General features: G+C 43.8%; 1 protein-coding gene across 4 annotated transcripts in view; it reads left to right on the forward strand.

Moving 5' to 3' along the window:
• Positions 1 to 16,987, forward strand: part of nfib (nuclear factor I B) — a 90,209-nt gene that overhangs the window by 41,565 nt on the left and 31,657 nt on the right. For all 4 annotated transcript variants that reach the window (XM_023346448.1, XM_005799587.3, XM_023346449.1 and 1 more), the window contains exons 3-4: positions 14,195 to 14,251; positions 16,737 to 16,805. In XM_023346448.1, the coding sequence (XP_023202216.1) occupies positions 14,195 to 14,251; positions 16,737 to 16,805 (126 nt within the window). The remainder of the gene's footprint in view (positions 1 to 14,194; positions 14,252 to 16,736; positions 16,806 to 16,987) is intronic.

Below are 16,987 nucleotides of genomic sequence, written 5' to 3' on the forward strand. Positions count from 1 at the left end.
GACAATCTGTCCAGGGTGTACCCAACCTTTCACCCTTTCAAAGTTACACCAGACACCAGAGCCCCCCAGGAAATGAGGAGCTAAAGTGATTAAATGGATTGCCATCATTGATTTTCAGTATAATTTCAAATGATCTACAGTTGCATTTCTGCAGACATGCTTGTTGAAAGCTATCGGGACTTGTGACTGGTGTGAGATAAAGTTGTAGATAAAGCAGCCTTGGCTAACCATTCCTTCTTATCAGTGCCAACCAAAGCACAATTAAACACACTGAACACCTTCTGGGCTGAGTCCTTTCCAACTTAAACGCTTATTAATATGTTGTTTTATATATTAAAGAGTCATTGCGGTGCAACAATCTTGAGGCATCCCCAAGATTTTGATATTTTGCTTTGAATCTCTTGTTGTCTTTTAAAGCGGTTTAGATATCAGGGTTTCTAAAGGTCTTCTCTCGACTTTGGCTTCTTTTTCACTCTCTTCCTGTTTGTTGTAAGGAGACAAAATGCATTTGAAGTTTGACTTAGCTGTCAGTTTATGCTCAAAACGTCTCCTAAACCAAAGGGATGAATCAGTGATGTTTCAAAGCATACCAGGCAGCTAAGCAACAGGCTTTTAAACTGGAATGTTTAGGCTCTATGTTACTGATTTCACTCACAAATTCACAATTTGCTCCAGTTTATTTGTGGTAATATTTAATAAAAACCAGCTATATAGACCTAAAATTGTATTTTAGCCAAAATAAGGAAATTCCCAAAGAGTTTTAAAATACCAGAAAGAGTCCAAGAAAGTCTGTGTACTTGAATACAAAGTCTGTGTGGTTTAATACTTTTGCATGGAACTGGGTGTTTGTAAACCATATTTATTTCATGCATTTTGTATCCAAAGAGGCTGCGTAAAGTATTCAGTGAAAGTCCTGTTGTCCTTGTTAGCATCGCCACCGGTTTGCCCCTGATCTATGATCTGCGGACCAACTTGTCTCTCCTGGGAGAGGGGGGAAATTCCCAGACCCCAAATATCCCCCCTCTCTTCTCGCCATCCCTCATTCCTTCTGTCCCCCCTCCCTCCGGACCAGTCGAGACGTGCAGGTCTGAACCCTCTCTCTGTGTTTCTGGCCTCCAATGCCCATTGCCACTCAAGCAGCGGGGGTCCGGTGCATTTGTCTCATAATTATCCGACTGGACAGGGGGGTTTCTCTGAAGATGAAAGAGGCGAATCACAGAGCTCCTCTGTCAAAGGTCTGTCTCGCTGACTGGGCGGGGGGGTACGGGTCGGGACGAGGGGGTGGGTTTGGATCTCTCTCCGCCGTCCTCTCTCATTCGTTGCTACCCACACACAAATCTCCTCAGAGCATAATCGCCAGCAGTGAACGCTCGTGCAAAGCCCCCTCCCTGCTTTCAGCCACCCCACTGATTCATTCACAACTACAAAACTGCAGGAATACCCCCCACTCTCACATCCTGAGACTCCAGTCCCCCCCCCTTAAACTCCTCCCACCATCATCTAGCCACCTACCTCACCCATTTGCCCACTCCCTCATCTGCCTCCTCTTGTCCCCTCCCTTCCTCCACCTTTCTCCTTCTTCTCCTCTTAACTACTGGCTAGGAGTTAATGGACTGTTTTGGCTGGTCTCCAGACGGTGAGTGTCACCTCATTAGCCTATAGCGGCTCGCTCCCAGACTGCTGCCTGTATGTGTGTGTTTGTGTGTAGGAGGAGGACTACATCGACGGAATGTCATTGGTCTGCCCCCTCTGCACCCCTTCTACCAACCCGCGTTACACCCCTCGCCATTGCTCCTTCCCACCGCTACAATGAATGGGAAAACACGCATGCATAATTAAATCCATAGTCTCGTCCTCACTCCACCCGCCTTTCCCTTCTCCCTTAAAAAAAAAAAGAAATGCTCCTGCTTGGAAGTTTGCCACCAGGGGAGAAAAAAAAATGCTTGGAAGTAAGAGAGACGTGGCCAACCTCGCACCCTCGTACGGACCTTACTCCCTTTCATCCAGGCCCGCCGAATGGCAGGGTGGCAACAGCGGGCGAATGTAAATGCCAGCCGGTCCTGCCAGTCAATTACACTGCAACAAAGCTAATTGTTTGTTTGGTGCATACTGAAAAAAAAGAGAAAGAGGAAGAAAAAAAAAAAAAAGATGCAAGTCTGGCTGTTGATGGGGCTTTTGTTTCAACACAGATGCAAAGTTCCTCTTTTTTTCTCACGGGCCAGACAAGACGCAGACTGAACGTGTGAATGGTGAGACCACACTTCAGTCGCTCACTCCTGGAAAACGTAAAGACGGATTAACGTGCGCACGCAGTTATTACATTCAAAACCAGGGAATTACTGGAGGATTTAGATAGATTCTATAAAATTTAATTAAAAGTTAAATTTCTCACAAGTTATGCATCCGTTTAGTCCTGAGTACGATGATTTAAAGTTGACAGTGTCGGATCAACCTTTCAAAACTGCAAATTAGGTGTACCACAGGGTTCCATTTACGGACCACTGCATTTCTGTTTCTATGAAAAGTTCTTTCTCAAATTGCACCAAAACTGTCTGTAGTTTTTGTTTTGTTTGCAGTCAAGTTATAGATGTTGAGTTGAATTTTCAAGTTAAATTTTAAGCGTCAAATTGTAAAAAAATGAATCGTAACTTCTTTTGTTTGACAAAAACACATGTCCCTGTAAAGGCTGCCCTTTAAATTAGAAAAACCTGATTTTTTTCTCAGCTCGCTCTAAGCGAAGCAGGAATATTTAAATCCAACAAAGTGGCATCATCATAAAATCTGGAAAATGCAACACTTTAAGCCCCTTCTCAGCTTTGGTGAGAATTAAAACAGTATCTTTATGCTATTATTACTTTAAAAGGTAGCTAAACATGAAATTCTTGCATTTGAACTGTCTTAAGTTGGTCCTCAAGACTCAAGAGGACTACTTTTATGTTTCTATGCAAATTGTGTCATTTTTTTAGTATAAATGTATTTAAAGCCCTATAAGTTCTAAACGTGTCGGCGACACAGCCAAATTTGCGGTACCATAGTTCTGCCACACGTTGCGCTGAAAAATCCCAACGGTTTCTGAAAGGGGAGACGTTGCGCTTTCCAGCGCAATATCAAGTTGTGACGGTAATTTCACCCCCACTGTAGCAGGAAGTGAAATTAATCTGAGGGCTGCTCTTTTTATTGACCGTAAATTGTGAAAATAAGTTGGTAGATGCTGAAAGTTCCAGTTGTTATTGATAAATGGGCAAATATATATTTACTTACCGGACATTTAAAGAACTGCGTACAAATATCCAGGCGGAGATTTGTAGCTTAGGTCATAAAGGGCTAATTCTACATTGTCTGGCCTTAAACCGTCTCGGTGCTGCCTTCTGTGGGATCGAACGGTGACAGTGGTAGATGAATTTTCCTATTGGTCAAAACGATACAGCTTGGTTGACGTTTTTGTCACTCAGCCCAGCGTTTGGGTATAAAATCATTTCACTTAGACACACATTGATCAATAGCATTTCTAAACTTTTCACATGTGTGATTTATTTGCAGGACGTCTGTGTGAGACTGATTGCCGCGCTGAGGAAGCGATGGAGGCTTACAGCAACTCTCGCTCCTCGCTCAGTCTGGACAGATACTGCAGTTTTATTGTTGCTTTCATCGTCCAGTAACAAAAAAAAGAAAAAGTTGCTAGATTTGTGACTAGTTGCTTTTTTGAAAAAAGTCACTATAAGCATCTGAAAAGTTGCTTGGCTTAAGTTTAGTGTTATTGCTGCTTTAACATAAAGCTGAGTCTGCAAATTAGTTTTCTGCTAGAGGGTCTATATGCTTGGCACAATGATTGCTTTTATCTAAATGTAAGATTTTTTATGTTGTTTCTGATGAAATACATTTAAAAATGTGTAATATTTACAATATACATAGTTAAGCCAAAAAACTTGACTCACCATTCAGATATATTCCAAAAAAAATGTTATTTAAAAGTTGCAATCATAAAACTTTATAAACTTACATTTTATTGCTAGAAATACTAGATATGTTTTTAAAAAATATGCATAAAATAAAAGTTTAACTCTACCGTGTGGGTGTTAGTGTCCTACTAAACAGAAATGTTGCTTGTAAAAATATTAAATAAGTCCAATGTTAGGTTTTAAAAAGTCTTATTTGGAGTCATAAGCCGATGGGATTCAAGCATAGTGAGGAAAACAATAATTTAAAGTAGCTTGAACAATAAAGCTTTAGAACTGAAGGCATAATATTAATAAAAGGAGCCCCCCACTGCCCCCCCTTTAATACGGTCGTCAGGTTCTTGTGAAAGATCGCCCAGTTGGGGCAACAAGCTGAGAGCAAAGTGACAGGAACAGAAAGGGGAAAAAAGAAAGGAGTGTAATAAATAAGCTAAAGGAAAGACCACATTGTGAGAAAAGGGCAAACATAGCGGGAGCGGGAGGAGGTGGAAACATTAAGCGGGGGGCGCGGTGTGCTGACTGGAGACCAGCCTGCTCATTTTTCATCAGACAGATGAGCCACTGTGTCGCGTTGTGTCGCTGCGGTTTGTCTGCAGCCCGCTCGCCGACCGCCCCGCGCCGCGCACTGCGGCTCTCTGCGGGGCGCCCGGTGCGTGCCTCCGTGTGCGCACACGTGTTCTGTATGTCACTGCGTGTACGTTTAATGCGCAAATGTGGCATGACTACATGAATGGAAGCTGCCTTTGAGCGCCGGCGCAAACGATGCGCGCATCTGCTCAGAGGTGGGTAAACTTTACATCCTGAATTGAAAAAGGTGGGGAAGTTGAATTTGGGTGGATTAACCCTCATCTGCATCCTTGGTTTCCCGGCTTTGTCCTGGCCAGGTTTTTTCCCCCAGTCCTCATCCTCGGGGCCGGTGTGGCTAATGATCTGCCGGGCCATTCAGCGTGCCATTCGGGGCCCACTCGCCGCAGAATGAGCTCCCTCCCCATCCGTGCTGCTTGGTGACCTCAATGAGGAGCCTGTTGTCCTCCTGGCTCAGTTAAAACGCTCGCCTCTTTTCACTGCCGTGAGAGTTTACGGAGGAGAAGGCATGGAGACTCGGCGGAGGAAAGAAGAAAGAGGGCCCGCTCTTCGCCCGCATTAGTATGCGGTGATTAGAAACAAACGCACACACTGACACTGAGCGTGCTCTTGTCGGCGGGACCAACATGGACGCCGAGAGATACAAGTGAGCTGGGTCACGCACAGTCGACCGCGCTCACACACAGCGCTCTGCTCGGGTCCTCATTGTTCCCGTCTGGGCCGGGATCCCACTTGATTCCCCTCGTCTTCAAACCCTGACAGACGTGCAGAGTCTTGAGTGCGCCTTAAAGAAACGAGCGCAACATTTAATTGTTTGTGCAGACGTTTCAACTTTGCCCCTTGTCACCTTTTTTTCCTCCTTTTTGTCACGTTCATCCATGTGTTTGCGGTTTTCTCTACCTGCCAGCGGTTACTTGATAGGGAGGCTTTCAGCTGCCGCTGTAGGGCCAATAAGAAATGCCTCCCTTGTTCCAATTATGAGATAATCATTATGGTGTCACAGAGTGTGAAGCGAAGTTGGAGATGACTTAAGATTTCTGCTATTTTCTTCTGCCTGTGCAGAGAGTTTCAACGTCAAGATGTTTCTGTCTTTGGCACAAAGCGCATCCCTAACTGTACTATTAAAATCAAAAGCGAAGAACCAGTTTGTCCACAGGTTCAGAGCTCTCAAGTTATCATCGTCTCCTCCGGTAAATGTTTAAACCTCCCTCTATTGTGTTTTGAATTTCTGCAGAGGATCGCAGCCGACAAATCAAGTTTTCTGTCGCCGGCTCGTCAGTAGAGCTCATAAACTCTCTTTTTAACAGCAGTCAGGATTCATAAACACCTTCTGCAACAACAGTGATGTCTAATCACAGGATATGACAATGATCTTCAGATTTTTTTTTTTTTATCATCAGTTCAGTTTATAAATGCCAATCGTGTTCGTTAATGCTCCCACCGACACTGCGGACAGGATTTAAACACAGCCCTTCAAGCAGCAGATATTCAGAGCTACAAATGACTTTTCAAGTTCGGCTGAAAAAATGTGAATGTAAATGCTGAATACCAGTGATATTTACACAGAAGATGGGGAAATAATCTTTTTAAATATCAGTATATTTGGGCACTGGGTGGTTCAGTTAGTTGTGCCGTCAACTCAGGTGTCCTGGGTTTAATTCCTAGTCTCGGGCCATTTGCTGCACGTCTTTCTCTTCTTTCTAAGCCCTATTACCTGTCAAAGGTCACTAGGGTCAAAAGCTGTTCAAAAATAATAACATATTAGCATAGTTTACAAACCATTCAGTCACTGTTCAGTGTCTCAAATCATGATTTCCAACATCGCCTGAGAACGGGACGATCTGAAATTATAAACTCGAGCCGGAGATGTTGATAGATGAGTCGGGGTTTATAAACAGATCTGCAAATGTCGTCATTTAAGTTCAGTTAGTAAGACAAATTCAGTCTTACTAATGTAGCATCACATTTCAACAAATATCAAGACAAATGGGCCGAGTTCCATCCAAATTTAGTTCAGACAAATCCAGTCACATGTAAAAAAGTGTTTTCCCGATTCCTGATTTCATATTTTTAGGCATATTTGTCACACTTCAGTGTTTCAGTGAACGTCAAGCCAATTTAAATGTTAGTCGAAGGCGACACAAGTCAGCACAAACTGCAGTTTTTAGATGAAGTATTTCATTATTAAGGGAGTAAAAAATTTAAATGTACATGACCCTGGAAAAAAATTGCGATTGCTCCCTTAACCTAGTAACTGGTTAGACCGACTTTAGCAGCAACAAACGCTTCAATCAAGCGTTTGTGATAACTTGACTTTTGCAAACCCAGAAATGGTTCAATGCAGTCGAAACTCAGAAGTTTAGAAAACACCGCCGGGTAAAAAGTTGCTGGATCTTTGACTCTGCAATAGTCCCTCACACAACACTGATACAGAAAGAACCTGCAGCGTTGTTTTCTCTTTTGTGGTCTGTTCGGTTTATTTATTATTTATTTCACCAGTAGCGACATGTGTAGCCGCATGTCTTCTGGTCTGATTAGGAGAGATGGCATCCGTCCCACTTTGTGGTGACAGAAAACTGGAACTCGGTATCGGGTCCAGCGCAAGCCTGAGCGGTGACTCTCTACCGTAAAGTGGAAACGGCGTGTCTGCGGCGCATTCTGCTCCTCGGTTCTTGATTTATCGCTCGTCGGGAGAGCACCATCTCAAAGATGGCGCCCCCTCCGTCGAACGGTTCGTCTTCCCGTCACCCCTGCTTTCCTTTCGGCCAGGTCAGGTGCCAGCTCGTTGCGGCGATGCCAAAATTTGGCATATTAATGTGTGTGTGTGAGATTTGGGGAGGGGTTGGCGGCGGCGGGGGGCATCGCCAGTTGGCAGGCTGGCACACAAAGGCTGGCACGATAAGATCCTCCCCTCTTCTGCGGGCAGATTTTCTCGCCCATATCTTTTGTTGGGCTTGTTTGGGTTGCAGCTCATCCTGATAAAGGCCACTTTGTTTAGACAACAAAGCGCGAGGGAGGGAGAAAAGACAGAGATAGAGAGACAAAGAGATAGAATGAGAGAGGGACGGGGGGTCGTTTAATAAAGGCGGCAAACGAAGGAGGGAAGGGGGGGGGTCACCAAAACAGATGGAAACCTTAAAGGGGAAAAAAAGCAGATAGGGTCTGAAAATTAAGGAGGAAAAAAAGAAGATGTAGCTTGAGCTCTTCGCCAGATAGGATACCCTGAATAGTAGATGTTGGCATGTGAAAAAGATACAATGGAGTCGGGATACAGTTGCAGGCGCGGGGACAGCGATAGGCAGATAGCGAGGAGAAGAAAGAGGGATCTGGGAGAAGGGAGCAGGTTCTGCTGGCTGCCTGGAAGCCAGCCTGAGCGCTGTGAGGTCATCCTCCAAGCTGTGAATGATAGAAACCAGGAGCACGAGAGGACATGAGACAAACACACACACACACACATTACATTACATTACATACCAGCACATGTACAGTCAGGGAGCGGCGCGGCCCTGCTGCACACGTGCTCACGCCTGCAGGTTTCCAAGGAAGGACAAACTTTCCGGAAGAGGAGAAAGTCTGTTTGGCCACCTCAAATATTTACTCAGGAGCAGATGTATTGTCGAAACATTACGCATCAGAGACGCTCCGTAATTAGGTGGATATTTTTCTCCCTGCTTCTCCGGGAGTCGTCCACCCCGCTCTCTCCCTCCACCGCGCCTCCCGCCTCCCCGGGGCTGCTGAAATGCATCTTGGCTCGGGACCCGCGCCTCTGGCAGCCAGAGCGCTATACATGTGCACAGAACCCTGCTCGGCATATAAAATGGCTGCCAGACAGGCTTCTCCTCCTGAAATGTCGACAGCGGTATGCATCTGCAGGGCGTGCGTGGGGCCCGAGCGAGCGAGCGCGTGCGTGCGTCGCTGTTTCTGAACGTGTCTGCAAAGTGTTTGCGGGCTGCAAAAACTCGCACCGCCGCCATCAGAGAAGAAGGAGGAAAAAAAAAATATAGCAAGAAGAAGGAGAGAAAGTTTCCCAAACTATGTGGCCAATTTAACCCACAGTCTCTTCATATGCGTGCTTGTGTTGGGGTGTGTGTGTGTGTGTGTGCATATGTGTTCCACGACTTAGTGGGAACAGAATGGGTACGGTGCCAGAAATTGAGGAGGAGGGTGGTTTGGAGCCAGAGTGTGTGAGTGTTTTAGTGATTATAAAATCCAGGCGAGTAACACACTTGGGTGTGGAGAAAACCTCATAAGCACTCAGAAACTTTCTTGCCGAGCCAGATTTCTGTTGCCATTACCGCTAATTGCCCTAATCGTTACAGTGGTATGATAAGTATCCCACCGGACAAGAAGGTGTAAGAACTCGTGGACACATCCAAAAATACCCACAAGCCCCTTCTGCTGCTGCTTTTTTTCCCCCACCCCTTCTCTCTCTCTTTTTTTTTATTTTTATTTTTTTTTTATTGCTGAGTAACAGCAGATAATCTGGTTCAAACGCTGTGCTGTTTCTCCCCTTCCTTCGTGAACCGGTTTGTTTATTTAAACAAGTGGCGGGGGGAAGGAGGGTGCCAAGAAATGTTGTTTTTGGAAAAGAGCAAATGTGTGTATGTGTGTGTGTGTGTGTGTGGGCGTGCGCGGGGGTGTGTGACTGTGTGTGGGTGTGTGTGTGTGTGGCGTCTGGCCTTGCCAAGCTCCCAGGGCAAAGCTGAGGCTCCTCGACCGCAACTGTTTATTTACAGGTTACTCTACTGTTTATTTGAAGACTATCAGATCGGCTGGACCTCTGCACAGGACACCTTTTTAGATGCAGATAGCCGGGCCCCTAATAACCCAGTACTCCACTGTACTATATATGAGCAACCTTATATAAATAAATAAAAAATTTACATTTTGTGTTTTATATTTAAAACAAACAAAAGGCGCCTCTAAATAAATCATAAAAGTTCATTTAGATCAGTATTGTAAAAGATTGTTTCATATTTTTATGTCAAAGATAACCTGAGTAAATACAAACAAAAGCTATTTCTGGAATTATGTTTTTTGTTTTTTTTACTTATTAAGTAGAAAAATGCTGCAAAAACCCACCAGAATCTATAGTTCGCCAAAACAGAACCAGTTTGGCCCAAAAAGTAACTTAAACAGATGAAATCTTTTACATCTTTTAGGGTTACAGAGTCATTTCTGAGCCGCAGTTGGAGCCAAATGGAGAAAACATGAAGCAGTGGTTGGAAATAAACTCATATTACTGCAAGATAATTCAGGCTCATTCAGGAGATCGCAACAGAACAACATCTGAAGAACTGAAGGCCTTACATGGCTCGGTTAAGGTCCGAGTTCACGATTCAACAACAGGAAAGATAGAAAAAATGGCATATTTGTTGGAGCGCCAAGGCTTAAAGTAATACTGGTGAAAAAGAACGCAAAGTTCGTCTCATGTTTCCCAAACAAGAAGGAAAAAGTGGGACATTTTGTAAGGTTTCTGTCCCGACAGCATTTTAAATCGATATTCTCATACCTGTAGCTAAACAGGGTGGTTGCAGTGTGATATGGAGGTACATTACTGCCATTATTGATGGAGCATTGAATTGTGTTCAATTTGTAAAGAGTTCACTTTTTGATCTCAAGCTTAAGTGCACTTGGGCTGAAAGACTAAAAGAAAACAGCATGAAGGGTTTGCAGTGGTCTAGTCAAAGTGTGGCCTGAAGTTTGATGGAGATGCATGACGTTAACTGGGCTGCTCAGATTCATTAACAGCAAATGAAAACACTTGATGTGAGTCGTTTCTGCTAAGGCTCACACCAGTTCCTAGATGCGGGAGGTAATTAAGTTTTCACAGCGGAACAGGTTTTTTTGGTTGACTGCTTTACTTTAATATATGATTTATTTATAAACAGTTTCCTTGTCTTTTGTGTTTTATGCTTTTCTTGGGCATTATTTGCAACCTTTCAGTAAAAACCTGGAGAAAATATGTAAGGGAGCCGATACTTTTATCCAGAAGAGAGTATTTTGCAAATTTCTCCTTTCACTTTTTCAACCTAATTATGACAGAAATTAACCTTTTGATTCTAATACATTGACCTGGACATGTAACTGGACTGTGGCAGGAAGCTGATTTTTAGCCAAAAAAACACTTGAGTGTCACCAAGGGGGTAAAAAAAACCCAGAGAGCCCGACGCTGCCCTTCTTGGGTCAAAGGTAAAATGTAATGCAATAGGGGAGGTGTTCCCGGCTCCGGCGCAGGCCTGGCAGATGTGCCATATGCTTGCATCCCACCTTGAGTCATCCAGGTGGTCTCTCCTGGTGCTACAGCGGGGCCTCATGCTGGAAGATGCCGCCTGCGATCTCTAATTGCTGCGACCATCTGCTCTTTTTGTCATGCCTGCCTGTTCGGCTCACAGAGAAGCAGGAGAAGATGAGAAAAGCACAAACAAAAAGCAGAAAACTCTGATCTGATCGAACCGAGCCGGAGCGTCCCCCCGTCTCCCACCTTCTGCTCCACCTCTCTTTACCTCGCCGCTGCGCTTTTCTCTCCGCCCGCCTGCGTCGCTCCCTCTGCGCGGCTCCCGGGGAGGAGGCATGGAGTTGGCAGTCGTAACTAGACTGATGGATGACTCTGAAAGTGGAATAGAGACGGGGGGAGGGCGGAGGGGAGGCGAGGGGCGGGCGCACCAAGTTCCCTGCAATCACTTTATGGACATGTGCTACAGTAAATCCACACAAACCTCCACTTGCCCACCAAAGCTCCTTCACACACCACGTCTCCGTGCAGCAACTCTCGATTTATTGATGCAAAACGTCAGATATTATTTGGCTGACAACCGCTCTGAGCGCGAAGTGAACAACTTGCGCAGATTTTAGTGTCTAAGACGCCTAATCTTTTGGTAAATTTGATGATTTAGTTCTCCTTAGTTTTACCAGATTTACAATGGAGCCCTTCCCACAATTTTCTGGATGCAGCTTCTCAGCCCATTCGCATTGCTACTTTTATTTGATGTTATTGATTTACTTTTATATTTTGTAAGGAAAAAAATGTGACAATTTAAATAAATTACTGCTAGAAAAAGCTTAAAAATCATGTATGATAATTAATTGCAGGAGCGAAACGTCACGCTGACAAAAGTGAAAATCTCTGAAACAATTTATTAATTCCTATAAAATAAAGTCTAGGAAAGCCTTTTTTTACTTCATTGTTTGTGTTTTTAAGTTATTCAAGGAACATTGGATTAGTAATAAGTTTCTGGGATTCGAAAGTTGTTTGGTTAAGCTCAACATAATCAATTTTAAATGCATTATCTATTGATTGAAACATTTGAAATGTCGAGGTATAAAACCAATGGTCAAAAGTCACGTTTTACAGTGTAAAACCTCCCGATTTTAATGTGTTTTGAATGAAAAATGCCCAATTCAAATGCCTTCTTTAATTTTTTTGAAGCCTCATATGTTTCAAGGCTCCAATTTGTAGATTAGTCATTTGTTTTTAAGGCTAAGTATACTGAAAATAGAGGATTTTTTTTCTTCTTAATGTATGGTCCTCCTCACCCTCCCCACTTTGTCATTGTTGAGCTCCAGCCAAGAACATTCTGTTTTTGCAGTGCTGTTTAATAGTCAAATTTAGGAGCAGGGGAACAAGACAGAGCGGGAAAGCGACACGAAGAGAGAACAAGAAAGGAATAAATCTTTTTGGATTCCCCCTCTCCCCACTAACCCGCTCTCCTTTCCCCTCCGTCCTCTCTCTTTTTTAAATTTTTTTTTTATTTTTCCTCTCTGTAACACAGCTCATAGGAGCCGCAACAGGAAAACGACTGTTTTTGCAAAGGCGAGGGTATCTGAGTTCACCGTCTCTCCCTCTCTCCTTCTCATGTTAGATCCGTCACATGTTGAAGGTGTAGATGATAATCTCCCTTCTGGTTCCCATTCTGTCTCGGGGGCCATGTGTGGGCCCCGGCCAGTTTGAATCGTCGCTCAGACGCTGCTGCCATTAACCGCCTGGCACGACTCCGTCCGAGTTCAAGGCCTCTCTCGGGCTGAGTCACCGTCGCCGTATACGCCGATTTATATCTCCGATTCTGAACTTTTACAACTTTTGTGCCGCGTCACATAAAGAGCAGAAAGATCCCGGTACTTGTCCGAAATTGACCGGGAACTATAGAAGAATCGTATATTTCCCTGCTTCCCACTAAAGGACGTCAGACGCAGCAAATCCTGTAGCCGGTGGAAAGAATTCAACTCATGTTTCCTTGTGTTTCCCCTGCCCTCCCTGTCCTCTCTCGCCTTTTTTGTTTGTTTTTTTTCCTTCTCATGTTCTCTGCTTGTACCTTGCACAGCGGGGCCGAACACATTGTGAATCCCGGCTCCCCTGAAGCCCCTCAGACTCTCCTCCAGCCGCTGTGAAAAATGACGCGCAGAACAAGAAGCGTCCAGGCCCATCCTGCGTCAGACGCCGAGCTCCCCGCCTCAGTTTGCTCTCCCATTAATGATAATACTGTTCAAACAAAGCTGACTTGTTTGACTCTGCTGCGGGTGCACTGGTACAATCAATACGGAAAAACCTTCGCTTTCTCACCTTGAGTTCATTCAAAGTGAGAAGATCGGTGAAGGTTTCATGACAGCTGCAGGTTTTTATCTGAAAAAGTGGAAGAAAAATCACTCATGCTTACAGATCTTAAAAGTGTGGTGTGTATTTGTATTTAGCATCTTTTACTCTGACACCTTTTGTTTCAGAAGTGACCTACTTAGTATATTAGTATACCATTTTATCGCCACCGATTATTATTTTGCCTGTTCAAAGCCACAGGTAGTTTTGTCTGAAGAAAACATTCGATTTTTGTGACCAACTACATGAGTCACACAGATAAATCTTCCTGACTTTTTTCGCTGCAAAAATAAGTATTTTTGTCTCGTTCCCATTACAAAAACATCTTAGTACAGTTGAAATGAGACAAAACTAATGTGCAGGTAACATAGAAGCTTGTTTACGTCATAAACATACTCAGTAAGTCCTTGCTTCACTGGCAGATTATTTCACCTATAGCAGCATATTTTCCCCATGTTATTAGTGAAATAATCTTCCAGTGGAAGTAGCACTTTTTCATCAATATTAAAGAAAACAGTTAATTTTCCACTGTGCAAACTTAATTACATCCTTAAAACAAGCTTTTATATCTTGCTGAACAGTTACTCTTAAGTTAGTTTTGTCTCGTTTCAAGTGTACTAAGAAATTAGACCAAAAACACTTAGGAGGGTTTTGTGTTTTTTTAGTCTTGATGATGGGATTTGAACCCTGACCTTCTTTCTCACACCTGAGCTGTTTATCTCTGCAGCTCCTCCAGAGTCGCCATGGTCCTCTCAAGCTGTTTCTCTGATGTTTGTCCTGTTAGCTAGAATGCTGCTTCTCCCTGCGCTAGCTAAAAGCATCGCTGTTCACGACGCTTTTTGTTCACTAATGTTTTCTATCAGGCCTTCACTGAACAACTGGATTAATACTGAGATTAAATTAAACACTTTGTTTTCTTTACATGTCAAAATTATGGTTCCAATGTGACAAAATGCAATTAATGAGGGGGTTTTTTTCAGGACACAAACCTCTAGATTACTTCGAAGGTTTTTTGTATTTCTCACCACTAACTCCCCGCCCTTCTCTCTGTGTGTGTCCGCAGACTCGCAGCAGTCAGGAAGTCCGAGTAACAATGAGCCAGGCAAAACCCCTCTTCCAGGTATGTAGAGCGCCGCTCGTCCTCCCGCCCTTCTGTCATCGCCGCATTGTTCCTCTGCGGGGCGCAGCCGCTTTCTCAATCCTGCTTGGGAACGCCGTGACTGGCAGGCGGGAACGGCGGAGCGCCTCTCGGGGCCGCGGGCCTACATGCAGAGGCATGAGCCGCTGTCAGGTCTGCAGGAACGCATCAACGTGCAGCTGAGGGTTTTGTGTCAACACGCTCGTTATTACACTCGGCAAATTGACGTATTAAATGTAAATCATGACAATCCTGAATCAGTACTTAAACCCCGCTGTCATCGTCGAACTGAAAGCGTCAAATACGGTTTTCGGAAAATGGACGGCGACATTTGAAAGTGTTACAAAAGACTGTTGACGTTGTGTTTTCTGCGTCTTTTCCCCTGGCCTGACCTGTGCCGTGTCGTCACGGCGATGGAATGCAAATACTTTCAGAAGTATAATTAGTTTTCTACCTCAAGAGCAGGTTCTGCCGATGCCGGTGCCAAGGAAAACACGCAAGCCGAGCCAGTGACTCAGGCCCGGGAGGCCCTCGGCGGGTGGCACAGTTCCTTGCGAAAGAAAAAAAAAAAAAAGTTGGCTCATGACAGGCGTTAAGCTTCGTAGGTGCCAGTGGAGATATTCCTCCCGTCTTTCTGGCACGGCCTGAGCGCCGTCGGCCCGCGAATCAAAGCAGAGATCGCCTCGGTCGTCAGGGGCCAAATTCCCCGTTTTTCCTTGACCGACGAAACTCTGGTTACTGTCGCTACGTCCCTGTAGGTCAAACAAGTGCCGCAAATGCATCCACCATGCAGAAATATATGTATATATTTATCAGAGCTAACATTGGTTGAGTCTAAGAGAAGTTTTCTAAAAACAGGAGTGGAAAAAATGGAGGATTTGCCACAGCAAGCTTGATTTGCAGGAGGCAAGTTACATCAGGTAAAATGAAACGGGTTCACGTGATCGTCTCTGTTAAAACTGATGTTTCCTGGTATGACTTGAATATCCGCACTGTTGACAGATTTTCTATTTGTGTTTGTGTTTAATTGAATATTGAGCTTTCCTCAGCTGTTTTTACTGGGAGTTGATACTGGTCTGTGCTCAAATAGAGGCAGTTTCAGCTTCTACTGTCGATTTCTAAACAAAAATGAACAAGCTGGAGGAGATTTTGTTTCCAGAAAAACGATTGGTGAAAGATGCAGATACTTAAAATGTCTGTAACTTTGTTCAAGTCATTTCTTGCTAAATGAGCACAGGACCTCGTAAAGGCATTCCTATTCTTGAATCAGATATTGTCATATTGCCCACACAAGTTGATAGAAACTTATAAACGTTAAGTTGATGGAAACTGCAAAATTCAAAATGTTTCCCTCAATGTTGCAAAAAAGCTCTTTACACTCGCTTCAGGTTTTCGACTCTTTTCCAAAAAAAGAGTTAATGTGTGGAAGGGAAGATGGAAACATATTTACCAAATTAGTCCGACCCTCCAGCTCAGAAAGGAGGACTTTCTCCGTTTATCTGAGATGTGTGACGCTGGTTTGCAATCTACTTTCTACTTTCTTCACAACCATGCATGGTGTCAACATCTGACAAAATGATTTTTTGTTTCTCCCGGTTCATTCGCCCTGAAACAGCAGATGGAAACACGTCTAATTCGCTCAAAACTCACATGACATTTGGATGGGATTGTAGCTAATGCATGTCATTGGGACTTTGATAGACCAACACAAAGTAGAGCATAAATGTCAAGTGGAAGAAAAAATGTTTTCAAAGGTCTTTTTACAAATTAAATTATTTTAAAAAAGTGGCCTGCGTTTGTGTTCCGCTCTTTTTGCTGCAATTAAAGTCTTTTGTGGCACGTCTGTAATAACTTTGCATATCTTGACACTAAAAATGTTGCTCTTCGTCTTAGAAGTAAAGCTCAGATTAGATGAAGGGCATCTGTGAACATCTTGCCTCCAAACTGTGACTTTAACATAGGGTTTGAGCTTTGACTAGGCCATTTTGAGGCGTGAATATAGCTCAAACTAAAATGGTGTGTTCAGTGTGATCTTCAGTGCTGAAGTTGTTTCGTGTTTGTTATGTAACAGAACTTCAGATGACATTTTTCAACAGTGACTCATGTTCTCTAACAGCCTCTGAAACCCTGACACACCTGCAATTATACTGGGATTAAATTAAACGCAGGTGAACTCTGCTTACTAATTATGCAGCTTCTGAAGACGCTGTAGTGCAAATGCATGTGGCACTCTTCAGGCTTGTAGTTGTAAAAAAAAAAAATGTAAACCCATTAAGGCACTACTATGTGTTGCTTTGTCATAAAACCTCCACAAAATTGCACTCAGTTTTAAGCTTGTGACAAAATGTGTGAAAGTTGAAGAGGTGTAAATGCATTTCAGAAAACGATCCACATGCACGTGTGTTTTATTTTTATTTCTAAGCGGTTTAACTAATGATGGGTGTACTTCTCACCCTTATTTCTGCAGTGTATTTGGAAGACAGCTTCATCAAATCAGGAGTTTTCAGTGTCACGGAGCTGGTGCGAGTGTCTAGGAGTAAGTACACGCTTCCTTATTTGTTTTTGCTTGTTTGCTGTCGCTTCAGCACCCTGCCTACCTGCAGCCCGTCTGAGCTGCTCTTTTGTGTTCTGTGGAATTTCACTGACATAGTTGGACCGCCTGCAGACGGCGTAACAGGTGCATCGGAGTTGATGTAAGAATCAGGAAGCTGTCAGCTT

The sequence above is a fragment of the Xiphophorus maculatus genome, chromosome 14 (genome assembly GCF_002775205.1).
Source record: "Xiphophorus maculatus strain JP 163 A chromosome 14, X_maculatus-5.0-male, whole genome shotgun sequence".
NCBI lineage: Eukaryota > Metazoa > Chordata > Actinopteri > Cyprinodontiformes > Poeciliidae > Xiphophorus > Xiphophorus maculatus.